Source organism: Podarcis bocagei, assembly GCF_964188305.1.
Source record: "Podarcis bocagei genome assembly, chromosome: 8".
NCBI lineage: Eukaryota > Metazoa > Chordata > Lepidosauria > Squamata > Lacertidae > Podarcis > Podarcis bocagei.
The window spans coordinates 92,133,890-92,157,013 of record NC_138133.1 but is presented as its reverse complement, the minus strand read 5'-3'; the positions used below and the strand labels follow the sequence as shown (position 1 = coordinate 92,157,013).

Here is a 23,124-nt window from a genome sequence, read left to right as displayed (position 1 = left end):
CTTGAGTGATTACTTGAGTGATATTCTGAGTACCACTTAGGAGGGTCATTAGGTGTGGATTAGTTGCTAAAGCTTTCGTGTCTTGACCTCTTGAGCTAGTGAAGAGTTTTTCTGAGAAGATGGCTGTACTGCACTTAGTTGTGCTCTGGCTTGGCTTCGTGTATAGGGGCGAGCTGTGGTTTTGTGCCCTGTGCCAGCCAGATCTGTGTAGGGATTGCAGGGGGGTGCAGCATCCGGAGGTGCCACTATGGTTTGGCTACTGGATAGTGTCTGTAATTTATCTGTGGAGAGGGTCTGGGTTTGGGTCTGGTGTGGTTGATTGGAGATGGCGTTCTGTGTGCCTCTGGTTCTGGTGTCGGTTTTTGTGGGGAGGGCTAATTTCCAGATGTCTGGCAGGCGGGACGTGTCGTCACGCTTGTTCATGTTGTGAGGGTGTTTCTCTATCTCGATGGCTTCCATGATTATTCTCTTGTGGTGATGTTCCATGTTAAAGAGCAATTTGGAATCTGCAAAATTAATTTCGTGTCCTGTTTCTTTCATGTGTTGGTAAAGAGAGGAAGTTTTTTCTTCTTTTTTGACGGCATTCTTGTGTTCTGCGATACGTGCATTTATTCGTCTGTTTGTTTGTCCAATGTACGTGGCTGGGCAGACTTTGCAGGGTATTTCATAGACCCCTTGGTTTTCTAACTGGATTTTATCTTTTGGGTTTCTGAGGATATTGGCTATTTTTTGGTTGGTGCAAAAGGCTGTTTTGATATTGTGTTTATGGAGGATTTTGCTAATTTTATCTGTAGTGCCCTTGATATAAGGAAGGAGGGCCATGCCATTGTTTTCTTCTGTGTCTTGGTTTTTGGGGGGTGTTTCTTTTTGGATTAGCTTCGTAACCCTGTTTTGTTGGTATCCGTTGGCGATTAACACATTTGAGAGATTCTGTAACTCAGTTGTCAAGTGGTCTTTGTCAGCCAGGCGTTTGGTTCTGGAGATGAGAGTCTTGGCTACGGAGTTTATTTGTGCAGGGTGGTGGTGTGATTGTGCATGTAAGTAGCGGTTGGTGTGTGTTTTTTTCCGGTAGATAGTGTGTCCTAGGGAGCCATCAGGTTTTTTGTAGATTAGGACGTCAAGGAAGGGAAGTTGGTTGTTGGCTTCTATTTCCATAGTGAATTGTATTTTGGGGTGTAGGCTGTTGAGATGTGTGAGGAAGCTATCTAGTTTTTCCTTCCCGTGTGGCCAAATTACAAAGGTGTCGTCAACATATCTGAGCCAAAGTTTGGGTTTGTGTTCTGACTTGTCTAAAGCATTGGTTTCAAAGTGTTCCATGTACAGATTTGCGATGACCGGTGAGAGGGGTGATCCCATAGGTGCTCCTTCTATCTGTTTATATATGTCCATATATATATATATATACACACACACACACACACAGTGTGTATATATGCACTGTGTGTGTGTATATATATATATATATATATATATATATATATATATAAGAACGCCTCTGAACATGTGCAGAGTGCCACTGAGACATTGCAGTCACCTTTGTGGTTGAAATAAAAATAAATAAAAAATTGTCCATTGTGCATGCACACGAAAGCTTATACCAAAACAAACTTAGCTGGTCTATAAGGTGCTACTGGACTATTATTATTATTATTATTATTATTATTATTATTATTATTATTTCGACTGCATCAGACCAAGACGGCTACCTACCTGATCCTTTGTGGTTGTTTTCCCACAAATAAGCAGAGCTTCCGGAGGGTCAGAAGGCAGGAAGGCTTGACAACGCCACCTCCATTCAGTAAGGCAGCCCCTCCTGAGCAGCTTGATTTGTTAATTGATTGATTGATTGATTGATTACATGTGTATACTATCTTTTCCTCCAAGGAGCTCAAGGTGGCCTGCATGGTTCTCTTCCTCCTCATTTTATTCCCACAACAACCCTGTGAAGCTGCTTAGACTGGGAGATTACTTCGACCCAAAACACTCTTCCCTGCAAGTGGGGGTGCAGGGGGGCTCCAGAGGTTGCCTTGTCTGGCTGACAAAGGGGGGCTCTCCCTAAACATATAATTTTCAACAATTATTAAACATACTTTTATATCTGATACAATTTTTTTGACTTCCATCAATCACATCTGAAAATTTTCCAATCTTTTCACTTAATATACATTTCTTATTTTCACTATTACATTTAAATCTCATAACTAATCTCTCTCTTCTTTGCAATATTTCTCCTTACAAGACTTCTTGTAATCCTACTAGTGTAATTTGTTGATTGCAGGTGCTCTTCAAATAGTTCGTATATTTCTTCCAATCTTCTGTAAGTCTCTGGTCCCACAGGTTTCAAATCCTTCCTGTCGTTTTATCCAGTTCTGCGTAGTCCATTAATTTTGTCTGCTGTTCTTCTTTCGTCGCCCTGCCTTTCCATCTTGCAATTTTTTAACATCCTTTTTTTAAAAAAAAAAATTCTATTCATTTTTTCCTGTTTTACAATTTAGAATATTCATTTAAACAACCTTCAAATATCAATGACTTCCCTTCCACTCCTTCCTTGGTTCGTTTTGCATAACATAAATCCCTGCATATTTTATATAAAACGAAGTGTTCAGTATTCCATTATTCCATCCATCAAAACTTATTTACACTGTTGAATTTATCTTAATCTTGCCAATGTTTTCCAAGTGTACACAATTTTAAACACCCTTAAAGCTTTATGTTGTGAACCGGCTTGTGATCTTTGGATCAATGGCAGTACTGTATACAAAATTATTATTATTATTATTATTATTATTATTATTATTATTATGGCTTGACTTACACCAAACAGGGCTAGCCAAAGACATTTTGGAACCTGAGGCAGACCCCAAAATTGTATCCCCCCCTCCAGGGAAGAAGGGGCGAGGGAAGATTGACAGCAGGAACAAGGAGGCAAGAAAGATTGACATTGGGATCTGCTGCCCCGGTGGACCTTGCCGCCTGAGGCAGCCGCCTGACCTTGCCACATGGGTGGGCCGGCCCTGATACCAAACATCATAAATGTATTTCAAGGGTAAACATAGATTCTCGGAAACCACTCTGTGCCAGTTCTAGAGCAGGCTGTGACCCAAACAGAGAAGTCCTGCTGATCTTCCTGGAGAGCCTGAGTAGATGTGAGCTGGCACAAATCTCCCTGCACTTTTACTGCTCTTGTTATTTGGAAGGGTGCTCTGCAAGGTCTCTGCTCCAAGGAGCTTACAATCAGAAAGGCCCAGAACTGCAATGCAATCCAACACTAGGAACACCCCTTTGAGGGCAGGTTTGTGCTTCAGCAGAAACCCATTCTGGTTAGCCCAAAGGGTTCTGGGGGGTACTTCAGCACAGTAAAGGGGCCTTTCCAGAAACATCCCCCACCACCCCACAGAGTGAAAAGGAACGGACTAGATGAGCTTTGGGTCTGATCTGGCAAGGAGGCAATCCTTTTGTTTCCCCTTGGAACTCACCGTTTCTCCAAAACCTAGAAACGGCTGCAGCACATTCAAATGTTTTCCTTGCCTGTCTTTAGGAATATAGTGCTATGTTCTCCTTCCCCTGCTAGATCATAGAATCATAGAATCCTAGAGTTGGAAGAGACCCCAAGGGCCATCGAGTCCAACCCCCTGCCAAGCAGGAAACACCATCAGAGCACTCCTGACATATGGTTGTCAAGCCTCTGCTTAAAGACCTCCAAAGTAGGAGACTCCACCACACTCCTTGGCAGCAAATTCCACTGTCGAACAGCTCTTACTGTCAGGAAGTTCTTCCTAATGTTTAGGTGGAATCTTCTTTCTTGTAGTTTGGCTCCATTGCTCCGTGTCCGCTTCTCTGGAGCAGCAGAAAACAACCTTTCTCCCTCCTCTATGTGACATCCTTTGATATATTTGAACATGGCTATCATATCACCCCTTAACCTCCTCTTCTCCAGGCTAAACATGCCCAGCTCCCTTAGCCGTTCCTCATAAGGCATCGTTTCCAGGCCTTTGACCATTTTGGTTGCCCTCCTCTGGACACGTTCCAGTTTGTCAGTGTCCTTCTTGAATTGTGGTGCCCAGAACTGGACACAGTACTCCAGGTGAGGTCTGACCACAGCAGAATACAGTGGCACTATTACTTCCCTTGATCTAGATGCTATACTCCTATTGATGCAGCCCAGAATTGCATTGGCTTTTTTAGCTGCCGCGTCACACTGTTGGCTCATGTCAAGTTTGTGGTCAACCAAGACTCCTAGATCCTTTTCACATGTACTGCTCTCAAGCCAGGTGTCACCCATGGCTTGACCCATAGATGGGCCAGATCCTGATGCCACGTAAAGGTAAAGGGACCCCTGACCATTAGGTCCAGTCATGACCGACTCTTGGGTTGCGGCGCTCATCTCGCTTTATTGGCCAAGGGAGCCGGCGTACAGCTTCCGGGTCATGTGGCCAGCATGACTAAGCCGCTTCTGGCGAACCAGAGCAGCACATGGAAACACCATTTACCTTCCCGCCGGAGCGATACCTATTAATCTACTTGCACTTTGACGTGCTTTCAAACTGCTAGGATGGCAGGAGCAGGGACCGAGCAACGGGAGCTCACCCTGTCGTGGGGATTCGAACCAACGACCTTCTGATTGGCAAGTCCTAGGCTCTGTGGTTTAGACCACAGCGCCACCCACGTCCCTATCCTGATGCCAATCTCTTCCTGAAAGGAGACAGAGAGCAATGGTCCACTTTGCGAAACATTCTCATTTATGGGACCGCCTCTCCTGGTCTGCCCCCAGAGGACCTTAAGGTCCATGAATAACCATAGTTCAGAGGTCCTTGGCCCTAAGGAAGCCAGATTATCTTTTTTTTATATATAATTTTTTTATTGGTTTTACAAAATTTTTAAGACAATACAAACATATAAAAAGACATACAAACACGTATAATTTCATAACCTTTTTTTCCATAGACCGTGTTTCTCAGACTTCCCCATACCTCCCCTTTCTGCATCCCAATGTCCAAAAGTTTTTAGCAACTCTGAATATATCTGTCAGACCTCTGTCCTCTTAATCTTTCCTTCAATCTGGTCTTATATCACTGTAACCCTTTCTTACTCAAACCTCGACATTCTAACATTCAGCAAGTTTATAATAGTCCTTAAGATACATTTTAAATTTCTTCCATTCTTCTTCCGCCGTCTCCTTTCCCTGATCACGGATTCTGCCAGTCATCTCGGCTAATGTCATATAGTCCATCACTTTCATCTGCCATTCTTCCAGGGTGGGTAGATCTTGTGTCTTCCAATACTTTGCGATAAGTATTCTTGCTGCTGTTGTAGCGTACATAAAGAAAGTTCTGTCTTTCTTTGACACCAATTGGCCAACAATGCCCAAGAGAAAGGCCTCTGGTTTCTTAGGGAAAGTACATTTAAGTACCTTTTTCATTTCATTATATATCATTTCCCAGAAAGCCTTAATCTTCGGGCATGTCCACCAAAGGTGATAGAAAGTACCTTCAGTTTCTTTACATTTCCAACACTTATTATCAGGCAAATGGTAGATTTTTGCTAGCTTGACTGGGGTCATGTACCACCTATAAATCATTTTCATAATGTTTTCCTTTAAGGCATTACATGCCGTAAATTTAATACCAGTGTTCCACAACCATTCCCAGTCAGCAAACATAATGTTATGACCAATGTCCTGTGCCCACTTAATCATAGCCGATTTAACTGTTTCATCTTGTGTATTCCATTTCAGCAGCAAATTATACATTCTTGACAAGTTCTTAGTATTGGGTTCTAACAGTTCAGTCTCTAATTTTGATTTTTCCACCTGAAAGCCGATTTTCCTATCCTGTTTATAAATCTCCATTATTTGGTAATATTGAAGCCAGTCTTGTACTTTAGGTTTCAATTTCTCATGACTTTGTAATTTCAATTTATCTCCCTCCTGTTCCAAGATTTCCCAATACTTCGGCCATCCGGCCTCCATATTGAGTTTCTTCAATGCCTTAGCCTCTAAGGGTGACAACCATCTAGGGGTTTTGTTTTCCAACAGATCTTTATATCTTATCCAAACATTAAACAATGCTTTTCTGACAATATGGTTTTTAAAGGCCCTATGCACCTTGATTTTGTCATACCATAAATATGCATGCCAACCAAATGCATTATTAAAACCTTCCAAGTCCAAAATGTCTGTGTTCTCGAGGAGCATCCACTCTTTCAGCCAGCAAAATGCTGCTGCTTCATAGTACAATTTTAAGTCTGGCAGGGCAAATCCCCCTCTTTCTTTAGCATCTGTCAGTATTTTAAATTTAATTCTGGGCTTTTTGCCCTGCCAGACAAATTTCGAGATATCTTTCTGCCACCTCTTGAAACAGTCCATCTTATCAAGAATCTGCAAAGTTTGGAACAAAAATAACATTCTAGGCAATACATTCATCTTAATCACTGCAGTTCGGCCTAACATTGACAGTTTCAAATTTGACCATATTTCTAGATCTTTTTTAATTTCTAACCAGCATTTTTCATAGTTGTCCTTATACAAGTTCAAATTTTTAGATGTCAAGTAAACCCCTAGGTATTTCACCTTCTTAACCAGTGTCAGACCTGTCTCTTCTTGAAATTTCTCCTTCTCCATGACTGTTAAATTTTTTTCTAAAACTTTAGTTTTTTGTTTATTCAGTTTAAATCCAGCTACTTGACCAAATTGTTGAATTATCTCCAACACCCTTTTCGTACTAGTGTTTGGCTCTTGTAGGGTCAATACTAAGTCATCTGCGAATGCCCTTAACTTATAATGTTTATCTCCGACCTGTACACCTTTAACCTGCTGGTCATTTCTAATCATATTCAGCAACACCTCCAGAACCGAAATAAAAAGCAATGGGGAAATTGGGCATCCCTGTCGTGTTCCTTTTTCTATCTTAGGTTCCTCAGTTACCACGTTATTTACAATTAGCTTGGCTTTTTGTTCAGAGTATATCGCACCCATACCGTTCTCAAATCCTTGGCCTACCCCCATCCCATGAAGATTCTTTTTCATAAAACTCCAAGAAATATTGTCAAAGGCTTTCTCCGCGTCCACAAAAATTAACACTGCTTTAGTGTTAATTTTCACCTCTAGCAATTCCAAAATGTCTATTATATTCCTTACATTGTCTGATAGGTGTCTTTTTGGGAGAAAGCCTGCTTGGTCCTTATGAATCTTCTCCATCAACACTCTTTTAAGTCTTTTTGCCAAAATGTCTGCAAAAATTTTGTAATCCACATTAAGTAATGATATTGGGCGGTAGTTCTTAAGTTGAGTCTTTTCAGTCTCTGTCTTTGGTATGAGTGAAATATACGCTTCTTTCCACGATTCTGGTGCCTTTTCCCCCTCTAAGATCTCGTTGCAGACTTCCTTTAACGGATGGACCAACCACTCCTTCAAAGATTTGTAGTATCTGGAAGTCAATCCATCTGGCCCTGGAGATTTGCCCAATTGCATGTCTTGAATGGCACCCTCTATCTCTTGTTCTGTTATTCTCTGGTTTAGATCCACCTTGCTTTGATGAGAGATTTTTTGTACCGTATTTTGCGCCCCATAAGACGCTCCGGCCCATAAGACGCACCTAGTTTTTTGGGGGGGAAATAAAGGAAAAAAATTATTTCCCCCCCAGGCGCGGGGCTGGGGCAGCCCGAGCTTCCCCCGACCCCAGCCCGCAAACAGGCAGCTCTCTGCAAGCCGTGGGAGCCCAGCGGTGGTTCCCGCTGCTTGCGGAGAGATCCGCGAAGCCTGCACGCGCTGGGATCAGCGCGGGCAGGCTTCGGGATGCCTGCAACTCTCCCCAAGCAGCGGGACCGTTCCCGCTGCTTGCGGAGAGATCCGCGAAGCCTGCCGGTGCTGGGATCAGCGCGGGCAGGCTTCGGGATGCCTGAAACTCTCCCCAAGCAGCGGGAACGTTCCCGCTGCTTGCGGAGAGATCCGCGAAGCCTGCCGGTGCTGGGATCAGCGCGGGCAGGCTTCGGGATGCCTGCAACTCTCCCCAAGCAGCGGGAACGTTCCCGCTGCTTGCGGAGAGATCCGCGAAGCCTGCAGGCGCTGGGATCAGCGCGCGCAGGCTTCGGGATGCCTGCAACTCTCCCCAAGCAGCGGGAACGTTCCCGCTGCTTGCGGAGAGATCCGCGAAGCCTGCCGGCGCTGGGATCAGCGCGGGCAGGCTTCGGGATGCCTGCAACTCTCCCCAAGCAGCGGGAACATTCCCGCTGATTGCGGAGAGATCCGCGAAGCCTGCCGGCGCTGGGATCAGCGCGGGCAGGCTTCGGGATGCCTGCAACTCTCCCCAAGCAGCGGGAACGTTCCCGCTGCTTGTGGAGAGATCCGCGAAGCCTGCCGGCGCTGGGATCAGCGCGCTCAGGCTTCGGGATGCCGGCAACTCTCCCCAAGCAGCGGGAGCATTCCCGCTGCTTGGGGAGAGGTCCGCGAAGCCTGGAGAGCGAGAGGGGTCGGTGCGCACCTACCGCTCTCGCTCTCCAGGCTTCAGCGAAAGCCTGCATTCGCCCCATAAGACGCACCCACATTTCCCCTTCATTTTTGGAGGGGGAAAAGTGCGTCTTATAGGGCGAAAAATACGGTAATCCATATTTATTAAGGAATTTATCTATATCCTCTTCATTTTGTGGTCCTCGAGAATAAAGTTTTTTAAAATAACTCAAAAAGCAGTTTCTAATCTCATTAGGTTTAGATATGTTCTTTCCATCCACTTCTAGGCTTGTAACTGTATTTAGTTTCTGCCTTTTCTTCAATTGCCATGCCAGAAGTTTGCCACATTTATCTGCCGATTCGAATGTCTTTTGTTTCATTTGCTTTATCTTCCATTCAATCTCTTGATTCATCAATTCCATATATTGTGTTTGATATAACTTAATCTCTCTCAAGATCTCCTGGGACTTCGGTTTTGATCTTAGTTTTTTCTCTCCTTCTTTTATCTTTTCCAAAATCTTTTCCTTCTTCTCATTCTGCTTTCTCTTTTTAATTGAGTTTTGTTGAATCAAAAATCCTCGCATCACCGCTTTACTTGCGTCCCAGATCACTCTTTTTTCCACATCGGCCTTTAGGTTTATTTCAAAATAGTCCTTTAGAGTTTTTTGGGCCTTCATGTGGATCTCTTTATCTCGAAACAGGGTGTCATTCATTCTCCATCTAAATTGACCAGTTGTTGTAAGTTTCATTTCCATCTTCAAGGCGTTATGGTCGGAGCAGGTTTTTGGGCAGATTTCTATTTTATTAATCTTTGGAGCCATCCCACTAGTGATCCAAATTTGGTCAATTCTAGTCCAGGTCATAAGGAAGCCAGATTATCCTCTCCCAGCGCCAGGGCCTTCTCAGTGGTGGCTCCGACCTGGTGGAATGCTCTGTCCCATGAGACCAGGGCCCTGCAGGATTTAACCTCCTTCCACAGTGCCTGTAAGACAGAGCTATTCCGCCTGGCCTTTAATTCGAATTCAGCCTGATCTTTTATTTCCCTTCTCTTCCCTCCCCTTTTTATGAAAATCACCCGCCCTGAGACCCCACAGCTAATTCTCCCTTGGTCTCCTCACTGGCCCAAGTAGGACTAATTCAGCCAGCTAGCCCTGGTGATCATCTATCTAATGTTTATTGGATGGATTTTCCCCCAAAATTGATTTTGGGATTCTGAATTTATTGTTATTCATGTTTTATACTGTATTTTATGCTGTTTTTTGTTGCATCAATTAAGTGTTTTAAATTTGTTGTTAGCTGCCCTGAGCCCGGTTTTCTGAACCGGGAAGGGCGGGATATAAATTTATTATTATTTATTATTTCTGACTTGGTCCTGCAGCATCTCTAGTGTGTGGGATGTAAAATGGTAGAAGGTAAAGGACCCCTGGACGGTTCAGTCCAGTCAAAGGCGACTATGGGGTTTCAGCGCTCATCTCGGTTTCAGGCCGAGGGAGCCGGCGTTTGTCCACAAACAGCTTTCCAGGTCATGTGGCCAGCAGGACTAAACCACTTCTGGCAAAACAGAACACCGTGACGGAAACCAGAGCGCACAGAAACGCCATTTACCTTCCCGCTGGAGTGGTACCTATTTATCTACTTGCACTTTGACGTGCTTTCGAACTGCTAGGTTGGCAGGAGCAGGGACCGAGCAATGGGAGCTCACTCCGTCGCGGGGATTCGAACCTCCAACCTTCTGATCGGCAAGCCCAAGAGCCTCAGTGGTTTACACCACAGCGCCACCTGCATCCCTAGTGTGGGATGTACAGTCAAATGCAACATTCCTTATTTCCCTAGAATGGGCGCAGGCAGGGGGACATCCAGTCAGTGTAACTTCCTTTTCCACTGGTCTGGAGCATCCCTCCCCCGCATGTGACCTGTGAGATACGCCTGGCTATGTCTGACGCCATAAAACAGCTGAGTCACGCAGCCATTTTCTCAGCCTTCTTGATCAGTCTTCAAGTTGTCTTGTCCCAGTGTTGTCTTCTTCTCTCTTTTGCTGCCATGCTGCTCTCCTGCAGCCATTTTGTTCCATTAATGTACATTTTGCTGTCTGCTGGCTCTAAGCCAGCAGCAATGCGTTCAGCCTCCATATGAGACTCAGACTTTGTCGTGTAACTATTAAGATATGCCTGCCTTTCAAGGCTCAAATCGTGAACTGACGTTAGCAAACTTTTTGTTGCTAATGGTCCACTCAGAAAGACTCTTGTGTCTTTATTCTTTTAAGGGGGATTAGAAGGGACATCAGGAAATACTACTACTACTACTACTACTACTACTACTACTACTACTAATAATAATAATAATAATAATAATAATAGTTTATTATGTATACCCTGCCCATCCGGGCTGGGCTTCCCCAGCCACTCTGTGCGGCTACCAACAAAATATTAAAATACAGTAATGCAGCAAACATTAAAAGCTTCCCTAAACAGGGCTGCCTTCAGATGTCTTCTAAAAGTCTCGTAGTTATTGTTCTCATTGACATCTCGTGGGAGGGCATTCCATAGGGCGGGTGCCACCACCGAGAAGGCCCTCTGCCTGGTTCCCTGTGACTTGGCTTCTCGCAGCGGGGGAACCGCCAGAAGGCCCTCGGAGCTGGACCACAGTGTCCGGGCAGAATAATCTTAACTAAGAGGTCCGTATGGTCAAAGCTATAGTTTTCTCAGTAGTGATGTATGGAAGTGAGAGTTGGGCCATAAAGAAGGCTGATTGCCGAAGAATGGATGCTTTTGAATTCTGGTGCTGGAGGAGACTCTTGAGAGTCCCATGGACTGCAAGAAGATCAGACCTATCCATTCTGAAGGAAATCAGCCCTGAGTGCTCACCGGAAGGACAGATCCTGAAGCTGAGGCTCCAAGACTTTGGCAACCTCATGAGAAGAGAAGACTCCCTGGAAAAGAACCTGATGTTGGGAAAGATGGAGGGCACAAGGAGAAGGGGACGACAGAGGACTAGATGGTGGGACAGTGTTCTCGAAGCTACTAGCATGAGTTTGACCAAACTGTGGGAGGCAGTGGAAGGGAGGAGGGCCTGGCATGCTCTGGTCCAGGGGGTCACGAAGAGGCGGACACGACTAAATGACTAAACAACAACAAAGAGGTTCAAACGAATCTGCAAACTAGCTTCCAGCTATATTGAGGGGAATCTACTCTGCTAGATCACTTCCTAGCGTGAGTGAAGGAAGGATAAGACTTATTTAATATATCATTTCCTACTATCCTTAACATTCCCACGCAGAGGAGTCCTTAGGGGAAAGGTGCAACATGGAAAAGGATGCACGATGGAAGTTTGCATGCAACTACAGTCATGTCTCGTGTTGCGTTTGCTTCATGATACGTTTTTTCTGGTTGCATCCCACGGCGACCTGAAAGTACCGGAAAGGGTTCCTTCCGGGTTTCGCCGCTCGCGCATATGCAGATGCGCAAAATGATGTCACGTGCATGTGCAGACAAGGTGAATCACGACCTGCGCAGACACGCAAACGTGGGTTGCATTCTGCTCATGTTGCGAACGGGACTCTGGAACGGATCCCGTTCTCAACCAGAGGTACCACTGTATTGTTTGGGTTGCATTCAGTATGTGCGCAACCTCGCAAACACACATCGCCGCAACCCAGAAATGGCCAGAAAAGGGACAGGGGCAGAATGAGACGTCGGACGATTGGGCTGCCTTTCTGTTCTTCTTCCAACTCCTCCATGCTCCCATTTCAAGCCCTGCTCAACACCCTTTGGCAAAGCCAGGCAGCTGACAAAACCGAGGACTCTGGCGGTCATTCCACCATGCGCCTACCCCCCTCCAAAGAATGCAGCTCTGGCGGAGTGTTGTGCAGAAGAACCACGCATGACAGCGCACTGACATCACAGTGGGCAGACTCTACCAACCTGGGCTGGGACGGAGGCCGTGCTCGGTTCGCCCAGCTCTCGGTGCAACCAGCCTTGACCTCGTGGCCGAGTGCCAGGGCTTCTTGGTGCTCCCACATGGCCCAGACCGGGTGTCCCTGGGCCGGCCGGTCTCCAAACGCCTGCAGGAGCAGCGGGGACCACAGGCGGCCAGAGCAGACCAGGCGGTTTTCTCACGGCACGGAGGAGGAGGACGACGACTGGGAGACTGACCAGGACTACGTCCACAATGCCAGCAGGCCGTGGGGAGATCGTGAGATTTCGACGGCCTCCATTATATCTGGTAAGCCCAAGAAGAGCTTGGCCCGCCTAGTCCGGCATCTCGTTCTCACAGTGGCCAAGCAGATACCTGTGAGACGCACACAAGCAGGACTCGAAAACAAGAGCAACGCTCCCCTCCGTGGAGACAGAGCAGAGCCGTCCTGGCTAGGAACCACCGATAGCCCTCTCCTCCTCCTCCAGGAATTTGTCCAATCCTCTTTTTAAAGCTATCTAGGTTGGTGGATATCGGTACCTCCTGAGGAAGGGAGTTCCAGAGGTTAACGGTCTTGAATCTTCCAATATTCAGCTTCATGGGAAGTCCACAAGTTCTAATGTCATAAGAGAGGGAGAAAAACTGTTCTCTACCCACTTTCCCCCATGCCATGACATTCCCAAGTTTATACCCAGCCAGATGGGCAGAGTATAAATTATTATTATTATTATTATTATTATTATTATTATTATTATTATTATTGACTAATAATAATAATAATAATAATAATAATAATAATAATAATAATAATAATATTTTATTTATACCCCGCCCTTCCCAGTTCAGAAAACCGTGCTCAGGGCAGCTAACAACAAATTAATCGATGCAACAAAAAGCAGCATAAAATACAGTATAAAACGTGAATAACAATAAATTCAGAATTCAAAAATCAATTTAGGGGGGAAATCCATCCAATAAACATTAGATGATCACCAGGGCTAGCTGGCTAAATTAGTCCTATTTGGGACAGCGAGGAGACCATGGGAGAATGAGCTGTGGGATCCCAGAGTGGGTAATCTTCATAAAAAGAGGAGAGGGAGGGAAGGAAGGAAGGGGAATAAAAGATCAGGCTAAGTTCAAATTGAAAGCTAGGCAGAATAGCTCTGTCTTACAGGCCCTGCAGAAGGAAGTTAAATCCTGCAGGGCCCTGGTCTCCTGGGACAGAGCATTCCACCAGGTCGGAGCCACCACTGAGAAGGCCCTGGCCCTGGGGGAGGATAGTCTGGCTTCCTTAGGGCCCAGGACCTCTAAACTTCTATTATGTTGCTTCTACTCATGTTTTCTCTATTTTAAAAAAAATCATTTTCATTTGATTTTACAAATGCAAATCAATTACAATACCAAATGCATATCCATAAAATGAGTTTTTTCTGAATCTCACGACTTCCCCCCATCCACAACATGGGTCCTATTACAGATAGGTAGCCATGTTGGTCTGCCATAGTCAAAATAAAAAAATTCCTTCCAGTAGCACCTTAAAGACCAACTAAGTTAGTTCTTGGTATGAGCTTTCGTGTGCATGCACACTTCTTCAGATACCAGATGGGTCCTATTGTCAACATTTCCAACTGCATATTTATTTCATAGTCTCTATTTTGTACCTACTCATATATATTATCCATAATATTTGTTACATTACAAGTGGTTTTCATCTGCTTACAGTGGCCTCCTAAATCAATTATAAACTTTCCCCATTCTTTCTTGAATTTCTTGTCTTCTTGGTCTCTTGAGTTTCCCAGTCAGTTTTGCCATTTCAGCATAGTCTAACAGCTTAATTTGCCATTCCTCTCTGGCAGGGACTGTTTCTTCTTTCCATCTCTGGGCTACTGTTACCACGTACATAAAAAGTCTTTTCTGTTCCTTTGGGATGTTGTTGTTGTTGTTGTTGTTTAGTCGTTTAGTCATGTCCGCCTCTTCGTGACCCCCTGGACCAGAGCACGCCAGGCACTCCTGTCTTCCACTGCCTCCTGCAGTTTGGTCAAACTCATGCTGGTAGCTTCGAGAACACTGTCCCACCATCTCGTCCTCTGTCGTCCCCTTCTCCTTGCACCCTCCATCTTTCCCAACATCAGGGGCTTTTCCAGGGAGTCTTCTCTTCTCCTGAGGTGGCCAAAGTACTGGAGCCTCAGCTTCAGGATCTGTCCTTCCGGTGAGCACTCAGGGCTGATTTCCTTCAGAATGGAGAGGTTTGGTCTTCTTGCAGTCCATGGGACTCTCAAGAGTCTCCTCCAGCACCAGAATTCAAAAGCATCAATTCTTCGGGGATCAGCCTTCTTTATGGTCCAGCTCTCACTTCCATACATCACTACTGGGAAAACCATAGCTTTAACTATACGGACCTTTGTTGGCAAGGTGATGTCTGCTTTTTAAGATGCTGTCTAGGTTTGTCATTGCTTTTCTCCCCAGAAGCAGGCGTCTTTTATTTTCGTGACTGCTGTCACCATCTGCAGTGATCATGGAGCCCAACTTTGGGATAGTTTCTCTAAACTGTTAAGTCCCAAACACTGCAAACTTTCCTCTTGGCCCTCTTCTGAACTTTTTCCAGTTCTTTTTGAGTGCAGGTGCCCAGAACTGTGCAAGGTATTCCAAATGTGCTCACACCATGGATTTGTTTAATGGCATTACGATAAGTTTACCATATTTTTTTCAATGAATCCGGGGACACTTTTCAACTTCAATGAATTTTGTATGGGGAATGATTTGTAAATCTGGGCACTGTCCCCGGGAAACGGAGACGTCTGGTAACCTTACATTACGATATTGGCAGTTTTATTTTCAATTCCTTTCTTAAACACTGAGGTCCAGCTCCGAGGGCCTTCTGGCGGTTCCTTCCCTGCGAGAAGCCAAGTTACAGGGAACCAGGCAGAGGGCCTTCTCGGTAGTGGCACCCGCCCTGTGGAACGCCCTCCCTTCAGATGTCAAAGAGAAGAACAACTACGAGACTTTTAGAAGACATCTGAAGGCAGCCCTGTTTAGGGAAGCTTTTAATGTTTAACAGACTATTGTATTTTAATATTCTGTTGAAAGCTGCCCAGAGTGGCTGGGGAGACCCAGCAAGATGGGCGGTATAAATAATACATTATTATTATTATTATTATTATTATTATTATTATTATTATTATAAACCTAGTAAAGAAGGAAGCCATAAACATGAACTGGAAGGACTTTGGGAAGGAGAAGCAGTTGCTGCCCCAAATTGTTGGGCTTTGCTGCATTTATTTTGAATTATAGCTCCCAGTAGCCCCAAAGGGCAGATTCAGACAAGGAATGGATCCATTCTAAGTGGTGTGTCTTGGACTTGTTAGATGCAGAGGAAGAGGAGAGGATCCAGCTGGGGAACCCCAAAGGGAAGAAGGCTCAGAACCCAGGGAGTGGTGGTGGTACAACCATGAGTGGTCAGAGGGAGAAGGGGGAGAAGACTAGAAGGAGGAGGTTCAGAAACGTGGTGAGAAGGGAGAGTTTGTGGCAGAGAGCAGTCCAGATTCAGAGGCAGAAGCTGAAGCAGGAGAGGAGGGAGGTCAAGAGGCCGAGATGAGTCAGGCTGGTGAAGAATCATGGGTGTCCTACTGCGAAAAGCTCCCCTCCAACCTTGTCTCCCAGAACCAGAAGAGGCATGAAGTGGGTGGAACCATGCAGGCGCAGTCTCCAATTGCTTGGAAAAAGCCCTGGGGAGGTAGGGCAGAGCTGTCAACTTCTCCCTTTTCTTGTGGGGAATCCTATTCGGAATAAGGGAATTTCCCTTTAAAAAAAGGGAAAAGTTGACAGCTATGGAGGTAGGGACCTTTGGTCTCAGAAACTGGTCCATAGGGCAAGACCGACCTGGGATGAGCTGCTGTGCTCCTCAGGCCTGACACGAGACCAAGTCTGTGCAGGTCGTGTTCTTTGTAAGAAAGGGTTAACTCCAACGTGCACAGTGTGATTTATTGCTGGCTCCTCCTGTCACTTAGTTTTCTACCACCCTAATGCCTTCCAGATGCTTGGGAGGGACTACAGTGGTACCTCGGGCTGCGAACAGGATCCGTTCCAGAGCCCCGTTCACATCCTGAATAGAACGTAAGACGCATCTGCGTTTCGCCACTTCCGCGCATACGCATAATGTCATTTTGACCGTCTGCGCATGCGCGAGTGGTGAAACCCGGAAGTAACGTCCTCCATTACTTCCAGGTCGCCACGGAGCGCAACACGAAAATACCTATCCTGAAGCATATTTGTCCCGAGGTATGACTGTATAGGGATGCAGGTGGCGCTGTGGGTTAAACCGCAGAGCCTAGGACTTGCCAATCAGAAGGTCGGCGGTTCGAATCCCCACGACAGGGTGAGCTCCCGTTGCTCGGTCCCTGCTCCTGCCAACCTAGCAGTTCGAAAGCACATCAAAGTGCAAGTAGATAAATAGGTACCACTCCGGTGGGAAGGTAAGTGGTGTTTCCGTGCGCTGCTCTGGTTCGCCAGAAGCGGCTTAGTCCTGCTGGCCACATGACCCGGAAGCTGTACGCCGGCTCCCTCGGCCAGTAAAGCGAGATGAGCGCCACAACCTCAGAGTCGGCCACGACTGGACCTAATGGTCAGGGGTCCCTTTACCTTTACCTATGACTGTACAATTCTCACCAGCCCCAGCCAAGCTGTCCAGGCTGAGGCTGATGGGTATTGTAGTCTAAAACATCTGGAGGACTCCCAGTTGTGTAAAGAAGATGTACAAGGAGGCCATGAATCGGAGACACTTTTTCACTGTCTTTCCGGTTTCACTTCTCTTTAGAGCTCTCTAGATCCATCCGAGAATGCAGCCTCGGAAAGCCGAACCCGCCCAGAAGGACGGATCACGCCGATTGCCAAAGCCACCTCCGGTGTTGTAAGGATCCGGTGCGGAAACGCCCGAAGGATCCTGACGGGCATCAGCCGCCGCCGTGCCCGCACGTGCGATCTTCGCCCAGCCTGGGTATAGAGAGGGCATCCCTGTTCAACCACAACGCTGCAGAGAAACTGGACACTTTCTTATCCCAGAAGCTGAAAGCCTGGGCCGGTGGCTCAGCCCGCCCGTCCGACCCCTGCGAGGACCTGGGGACCCCGCAGGAAGACCCCGCAGACCCTAGCGGGCCTTGGAGGGACACCAGGAAGGAACACGCCGGCCCCGAGCGAAACTGCAGGAGGCAGGATCACAGCCGCGCAACCCAAGGAAGAGGAGATGCCACCCATGCCCACGGCTGCCAGCCATGTCCTCGGCCCCTCCGGCACTGTCTCACTGGCAAAGGCGAGGCGTCGGAGCGCGTCTGTTGGCGGCAGGAGAGCAGCAGGCCCTCCACAGCCGTCAGCAGCTCAGCACGGATCCTGCCTCGCTGCAGAATCAGCCACGTCCAGAGCTGCACGGCCTGCCAAGCGTTTAACAGGGACACGCCAGCGGGCATGGAGACGCTCCAGGAGAATGGCTGGAGTCTGCCGGAAGGCAAGGAGAGAGCGGGCTTGAGTGCCCCCCGCCAGAGGGAAAGGACGGGGCCTCCTTGCCGGCGGCAGGTGCCAGACCGGTTTTTGAAAGTTCAGCAGTGGCTAGAGGAGACGCCGGCCGAAGACCCTCCATCCCACCCAAGGCAACAGGGGCGTGGGGCTGGGCATCGGGGCAGCCCAGGCACTCTGGGGTGGCCACCTGCGTACGGATCACTGGATCAGAAGGAAAGGGATTCTTGGGGAGAGGCAAGAGGCTGTCCAAGTATGGACCCCACAGCTGACCTCCGGCACAGAATGAAGAGCCATCAGGAAGAGGATCCCACTCATCAGGTGAGGGGGCAGAGGGAAGGGCTGGGGAATAATAATAATAATAATAATAATAATAATAATAATAATAATAATAATAATAATAATAATAATAATAATAATAATAATTTTATTATTTATATGCTGCCCATCTGACTGGGCTGCCCCGGACACTCTGGGCAACTTCCAGCAAAATATTAATACCACAGTTAAACATCTACCAGCTCCATCTGGTACACAGACTGAGACCCTCCCGGCCCGCTGTCTGTCTCGCCAGAGTGGTGCATGCTCTAGTTATCTCCCGCTTGGACTACTGCAATACACTCTACGTGGGGCTACCTTTGAAGGTGACCCGGAAACTGCAATTAATCCAGAATGCGGCAGCTAGACTGGGGACTGGGAGCGGCCGCCGAGACCACATAACACTGGTCTTGAAAGTCCTACACTGGCTCCCAGTACATTTCTGAGCACAATTCAAAGCGTTGGTGCTGACCTTTAAAGCCCTAAACGGCCTCAAAGGCCCAGTATACCTGAAGGAGCGTCTCCACCTCCATCATTCAGCCCGGACACTGAGGTCCAGCGCCGAGGGCCTTCTGGCAGTTCCCTCATTGCAAGAAGCAAAGCTATGTGGAACCAGGCAGAGGGCCTTCTTGGTGGTGGCACCCGCCCTGTGGAACGCCCTCCCACCAGATGTCAAAGAGAAATACAACTGCCTGACATTTAGAAGACATCTGAAGGCAGCCCTGTTCAGGGAAGTTTTTAATGTGTGACATTTTAATGTATTTTTAATCTTTGCTGGAAGCTGCCCAGAGTGGCTGGGGAAACCCAGCCAGATACATGGGGTACAAATAAATTATTATTATTATTATTATTATTATTATTATTATTATTATTATTATTATTATTATTATTATATATCACACATTAAAAACCTCTGTACAGATGTCTTCCAAAAGTCAAAGAGTTGTTTATCTCCTTTACATCTGATGGGAGGGTGTTCCCCAGGGCAGACGCTATGGGGCTTCCCCAGATATAGTTGGACTACAAACAACTCCCATAAGAGGCTGCCGAATCAGGGTTTGCAAATCTGTCCCCGGACAAATTCCGTCCCCGGAATGTCCCCCGATTTGCAAATCTGTCCCCAGGAAATGTGGCAGCGGCAACCTCAGCAGCCCAGAGCCAGCCTGGTAGCGCAGTTGGCTCTGGCTGGCTTCGGGAGCTGCCCGCTGCTGTCGCCACTGCCAAGGGAGAACCAGGGACGTCCGGAGGTACAAATCTCCTGCCCCCTTCCCTCTTTGTTTTGACAGATCAGGGGCGGCTCAGGAGTCGCGGGCGGGCGGCTGTTGCCCAGGAGGGGCGCAAGGTGCACGGTTTCTCTGGCAGGCAAGGTGCAAAGCCCTTCTTTCGCACCCTGCGAAACATAAATGCACAGAGTTTTTTTAAAAACTGGGCAACAGCCGCCCACCCTTGGATCCTGAGCCTCCCCAATCAGTCAAAACGAGGAACAGGGCAGGAGATCGGGAGTCACGGGCGCATGGATGTTGCCCAGTTTTAAAAAAACTTTGTGCATTTATGTTTCACAGGGTGCAAAAGAAGGGCTTTGCACCTTTCTACAATATGCATGTGTGCTTGGCCCCAGGGTCTTTTGCCTCACCATCCCCACTACTGACTCCCTGTTGCTACTCAGCTTAAAAGGGGGGGGGAATATGTGTCCCCAGATTCATTGAAAAAAATCTGGTAACCATACCCTAAACTCACTGAGCCTCCGCTTCCTGCCCTTCTGCCTTTCCCCTCCTGCACAGAACAAAAGAAATTACTGTGAAAATCCCTGAAACAAGAACTAATCGACTATAGAATCACAAAAATCATTCTTTAACATCAGCAGTCAGGAGCGCTTCAGCCCTGTTTTTGAGTGTTTGAAACTTAAAACCTCAATTTCTTAATAGGGCTATGTTTAAAACTTGTCTGAGTCTCTGCCCTGTTTTTGAGTTTGTTTGAAACTTCACACCTTAATTTTGTATTACTATTGCTTGGTTCTCTTAAATAGGGTTATGTTTAAAACTTTTTTGAGTTTCTGCCCTGTTTTTTGAGTTTGTTTGAAACTTTAAAACCTCAATTTCTTATCACTACTGCTTGACTCTCTTAAATAGGGCTATGTTTAAAACTTGTCACTGAGGTTTTCATACCTTCTTTGTAAACTCGAGGAAGCATTTTCAGCCCTACTCTTGAGCTTGTTTGATATCACTTCAAATCTTATAATTTCTTTATTTCCTTCTGATTGGTTCAGTGAAACGAGTTTTGCAGCCGGCACCTCGTTAAGTCTTTGTTTAATTCTAGTTTATTTTTTGATTTTTGTTATTCTGTAATCGATTACTTCTCGTTTCAGGGATTTTCAGGGTAATTTCTTTAGTTCTGTGTAATTTCTTGGGTCCCTGACTGTCTTTTTTCCACTGGTTTCCCCTCCTGCAGGCTTCCGGGCTCCACGCCTGCGACGACGCCAGCACCTCTCCCGCCACGTGCTCCTGCCTCTTCTGCGAGCAGCAGAGGCCCCGCGCCACGCTGGTCTCCGGCAAGAAAAAGCCGGACCCCTCCGCGGAGGAGGTGGCCGTGCAACTGCAGGCGGAGAACCGTATCCCCCGGATCGTGGAGGCTTTCGAGCGCCGTTCGCTGAGGGAGGCCAAGATCGTGGAGAGGGAGAAGGCGTACCTGTCTGCCCGGCAGAGGGAGCTGGAGAAGCGGGCAAGGGCGGGCAAGGCCAGGCGAGGCCACCACCAGGCCAGCGGCGCCAAGGCAAGGAAGCCCCATGCCAAGGAAGAGGAGCAGACGCCACGTGAGGAGCCCAGGCCCCGGGCAGTGCCAGAGGGGCCCCCAAAGCGCCTCCAGGCGAGGGAGCGAACGGCCAAGCCCAGTTTCATGGACAGACTGCGAGGGCACTACTAGATCCGTCAGCTCAAGAAGCCCAGGGACTGGACGGAAGGAAAGCCTGCGGCAATGTGGCCGAGGGAACCACGGCATGGACGAGGCTCCGAAAGGTGGTGGCCCCGACGCCAGCAGGGGCTGTTCCTCTGCAAAGGCAGGACAGGGACAGGTGGCAGAACAGGAAGCTGGCATGCCCTGGCGCTGCCCGTGGGAAGGGCGTGCTAAACGTAGGGAGCGTGCTTCTGCCCAGGGGTCTCTGCCGTGGGTCTGGTGCTGGAGACTGTGCCCAAAGTTGCCACGCCAAAGGGATCTCTGAGAAGACAGAGCGATGGGCCAAGGGGTTGCAGGTGGCGCTCTGGGCACAGCTACAATGGGGGGCAGGGAGGGGGCAGCAAGGTGAAGCAGTATCCTGGCCAGTAGGTAGGTTTTCCCAGCGGCTCCTGGGCCCCATGCGAAAAGGATGCTTGCTTGCACGCAACATGGGATATTTGCCACTGGGTGGAAGCAGGTCCAATGGCCTGTTCCATGGAAGCCATGGAGGGCGTGTGATGCAATTCAAGCTGGTGTGTTAGTATGAATAAATCATGGCTGTGATGCAGCTGTGACAACGAGATGATGCGTCCCTTGCTTGATTGACGAAGGGTAGGAAGGAAGATGTGTGGGGAGGGGGTTAGGGGAGAGTGGGACCTCTTGTGGGGGACACACCTTGCTCATTCTGGGGTAGTTGGTCTACCTTGGGGCCCCCCGTTGCGCTCAACTCTCACCTGCGGCTCCCAGAGGCTGTCCGCAGGCGACAGAGGCCACACCCCCGGAAACCAATAGAAAAAAGACCGAACTGAGAAATTGCACAAAACAAATGAAATACAGTGGTACCTCGGGTTACAGACGCTTCAGGTTACATATGCTTCAGGTTACAGACTCCGCTAACCCAGAAATAGTACCTCAGGTTAAGAACTTTGCTTCAGGATGAGAACAGAAATCATGCTCCGGCAGTGCGGCAGCAGCGGGAGGCCCCATTAGCTACAGTGGTGCTTCAGGTTAAGAACAGTTTCAGGTTAAGAACGGACCTCTGGAACGAATTAAGTACTTAACCCAAGGTACCACTGTACCTTGAAAATCCCTGAAACGAGAAGTAATCGACTATAAATATTGTCTTGTGGAAATCAACTAAATAATAAAAATCAAAAAGCTTATTAGAAAAACCTAAAATTGAACAAAGTCTTAACGGGATGCCGGCTACAAAGCTCGTTCCACTGAACTGTTCCGTTGCCTCAGAAGGAAACAGAAAAATCATAAACTTTAAATGACCAAAATTCAAACAAGGGAAGAACCCCAAGAGTTCTGACGTATTATAATCCGGGCTCAACCTAGGTAAAGCAAAGCACAGTAAGAAAGGATTGACAACAGGCTCCGGCAGATGGAGCAGACAAGACCAAGAGGGGGTCCAGTGGTCAAGAAGGTGGTTTCTGCATGTTCTGTAAAGGGAAGTGAGGGGCAGGTGGGGCTCATCCACCTGGGAGGGGAGCCCATCGAGGAGAAGGAAATCTCTGACCTAATAATAATAATAATAATTTATTATTTATACCTCGCCCATCTGGCTGGGTCTCCCCAGCCACTCTGGGCGGCTTCCAACAAAATATTAAAAATACAATAAAGCATCAAACATCAGAAGCTTCCCTGAACAGGGCTGCCTTCAGGTGTCTTCTAAATGTCAGGTGGTTGTATTTCTCTTTGACATCTGGTGGGAGGGCGTTCCACAGGGCAGGTGCCACCACCGAGAAGGCCCTGTGCCTGGTTCCCTATAACTTCGCTTCTCACAGGGAGGTAACCACCAGAAGGCCCTCGGAGCTGGACCTCAGTGTCCGGGTGGAATGATGGGGCTGGAGACACTCCTATCCTACCCTAAGCTCCCTATGTGGGGAATATATTGGGGGAAAGAAAAAGCTAAGGAGTAAACCCTACAAAAAATTGGGAGGGGAGTCCCTAAGGCGGTTGGGTGGTGCCTTGTACGCCTCCTTCCGGCAGCCCAGCTGGTGCCAAACGTCTCG

The 23,124-nt window shown here is 47.5% G+C and overlaps 1 protein-coding gene across 1 annotated transcript; it reads left to right on the top strand.

Annotated features, from left to right (window-relative positions):
- Nucleotides 1-12,359: 12,359 nt before the first annotated feature.
- On the top strand, nt 12,360-21,687 carry LOC308592821 (uncharacterized protein). The gene is made up of 3 exons (XM_081204721.1): nt 12,360-12,664; nt 17,169-18,181; nt 20,627-21,687. Exons 1-3 carry the CDS (start codon nt 12,460-12,462, stop codon nt 21,095-21,097), a joined length of 1,689 nt encoding a protein of 562 aa, XP_081060847.1. The 5' UTR covers nt 12,360-12,459; the 3' UTR covers nt 21,098-21,687.
- Nucleotides 21,688-23,124: the final 1,437 nt, after the last annotated feature.

What these genes read in the sequence shown, in the direction of transcription:
- LOC308592821 (XM_081204721.1), top strand. Translation starts at nt 12,460, where the DNA reads ATGGCCCAGACCGGGTGTCCCTGGGCCGGCCGGTCTCCAAACGCCTGC. An exon ending in GACGGCCTCCATTATATCTG is followed by an intron (nt 12,665 to 17,168) that starts GTAAGCCCAAGA and finishes ACTTCTCTTTAG; the next exon opens with AGCTCTCTAGATCCATCCGA. An exon ending in AAGAGGATCCCACTCATCAG is followed by an intron (nt 18,182 to 20,626) that starts GTGAGGGGGCAG and finishes CCCCTCCTGCAG; the next exon opens with GCTTCCGGGCTCCACGCCTG.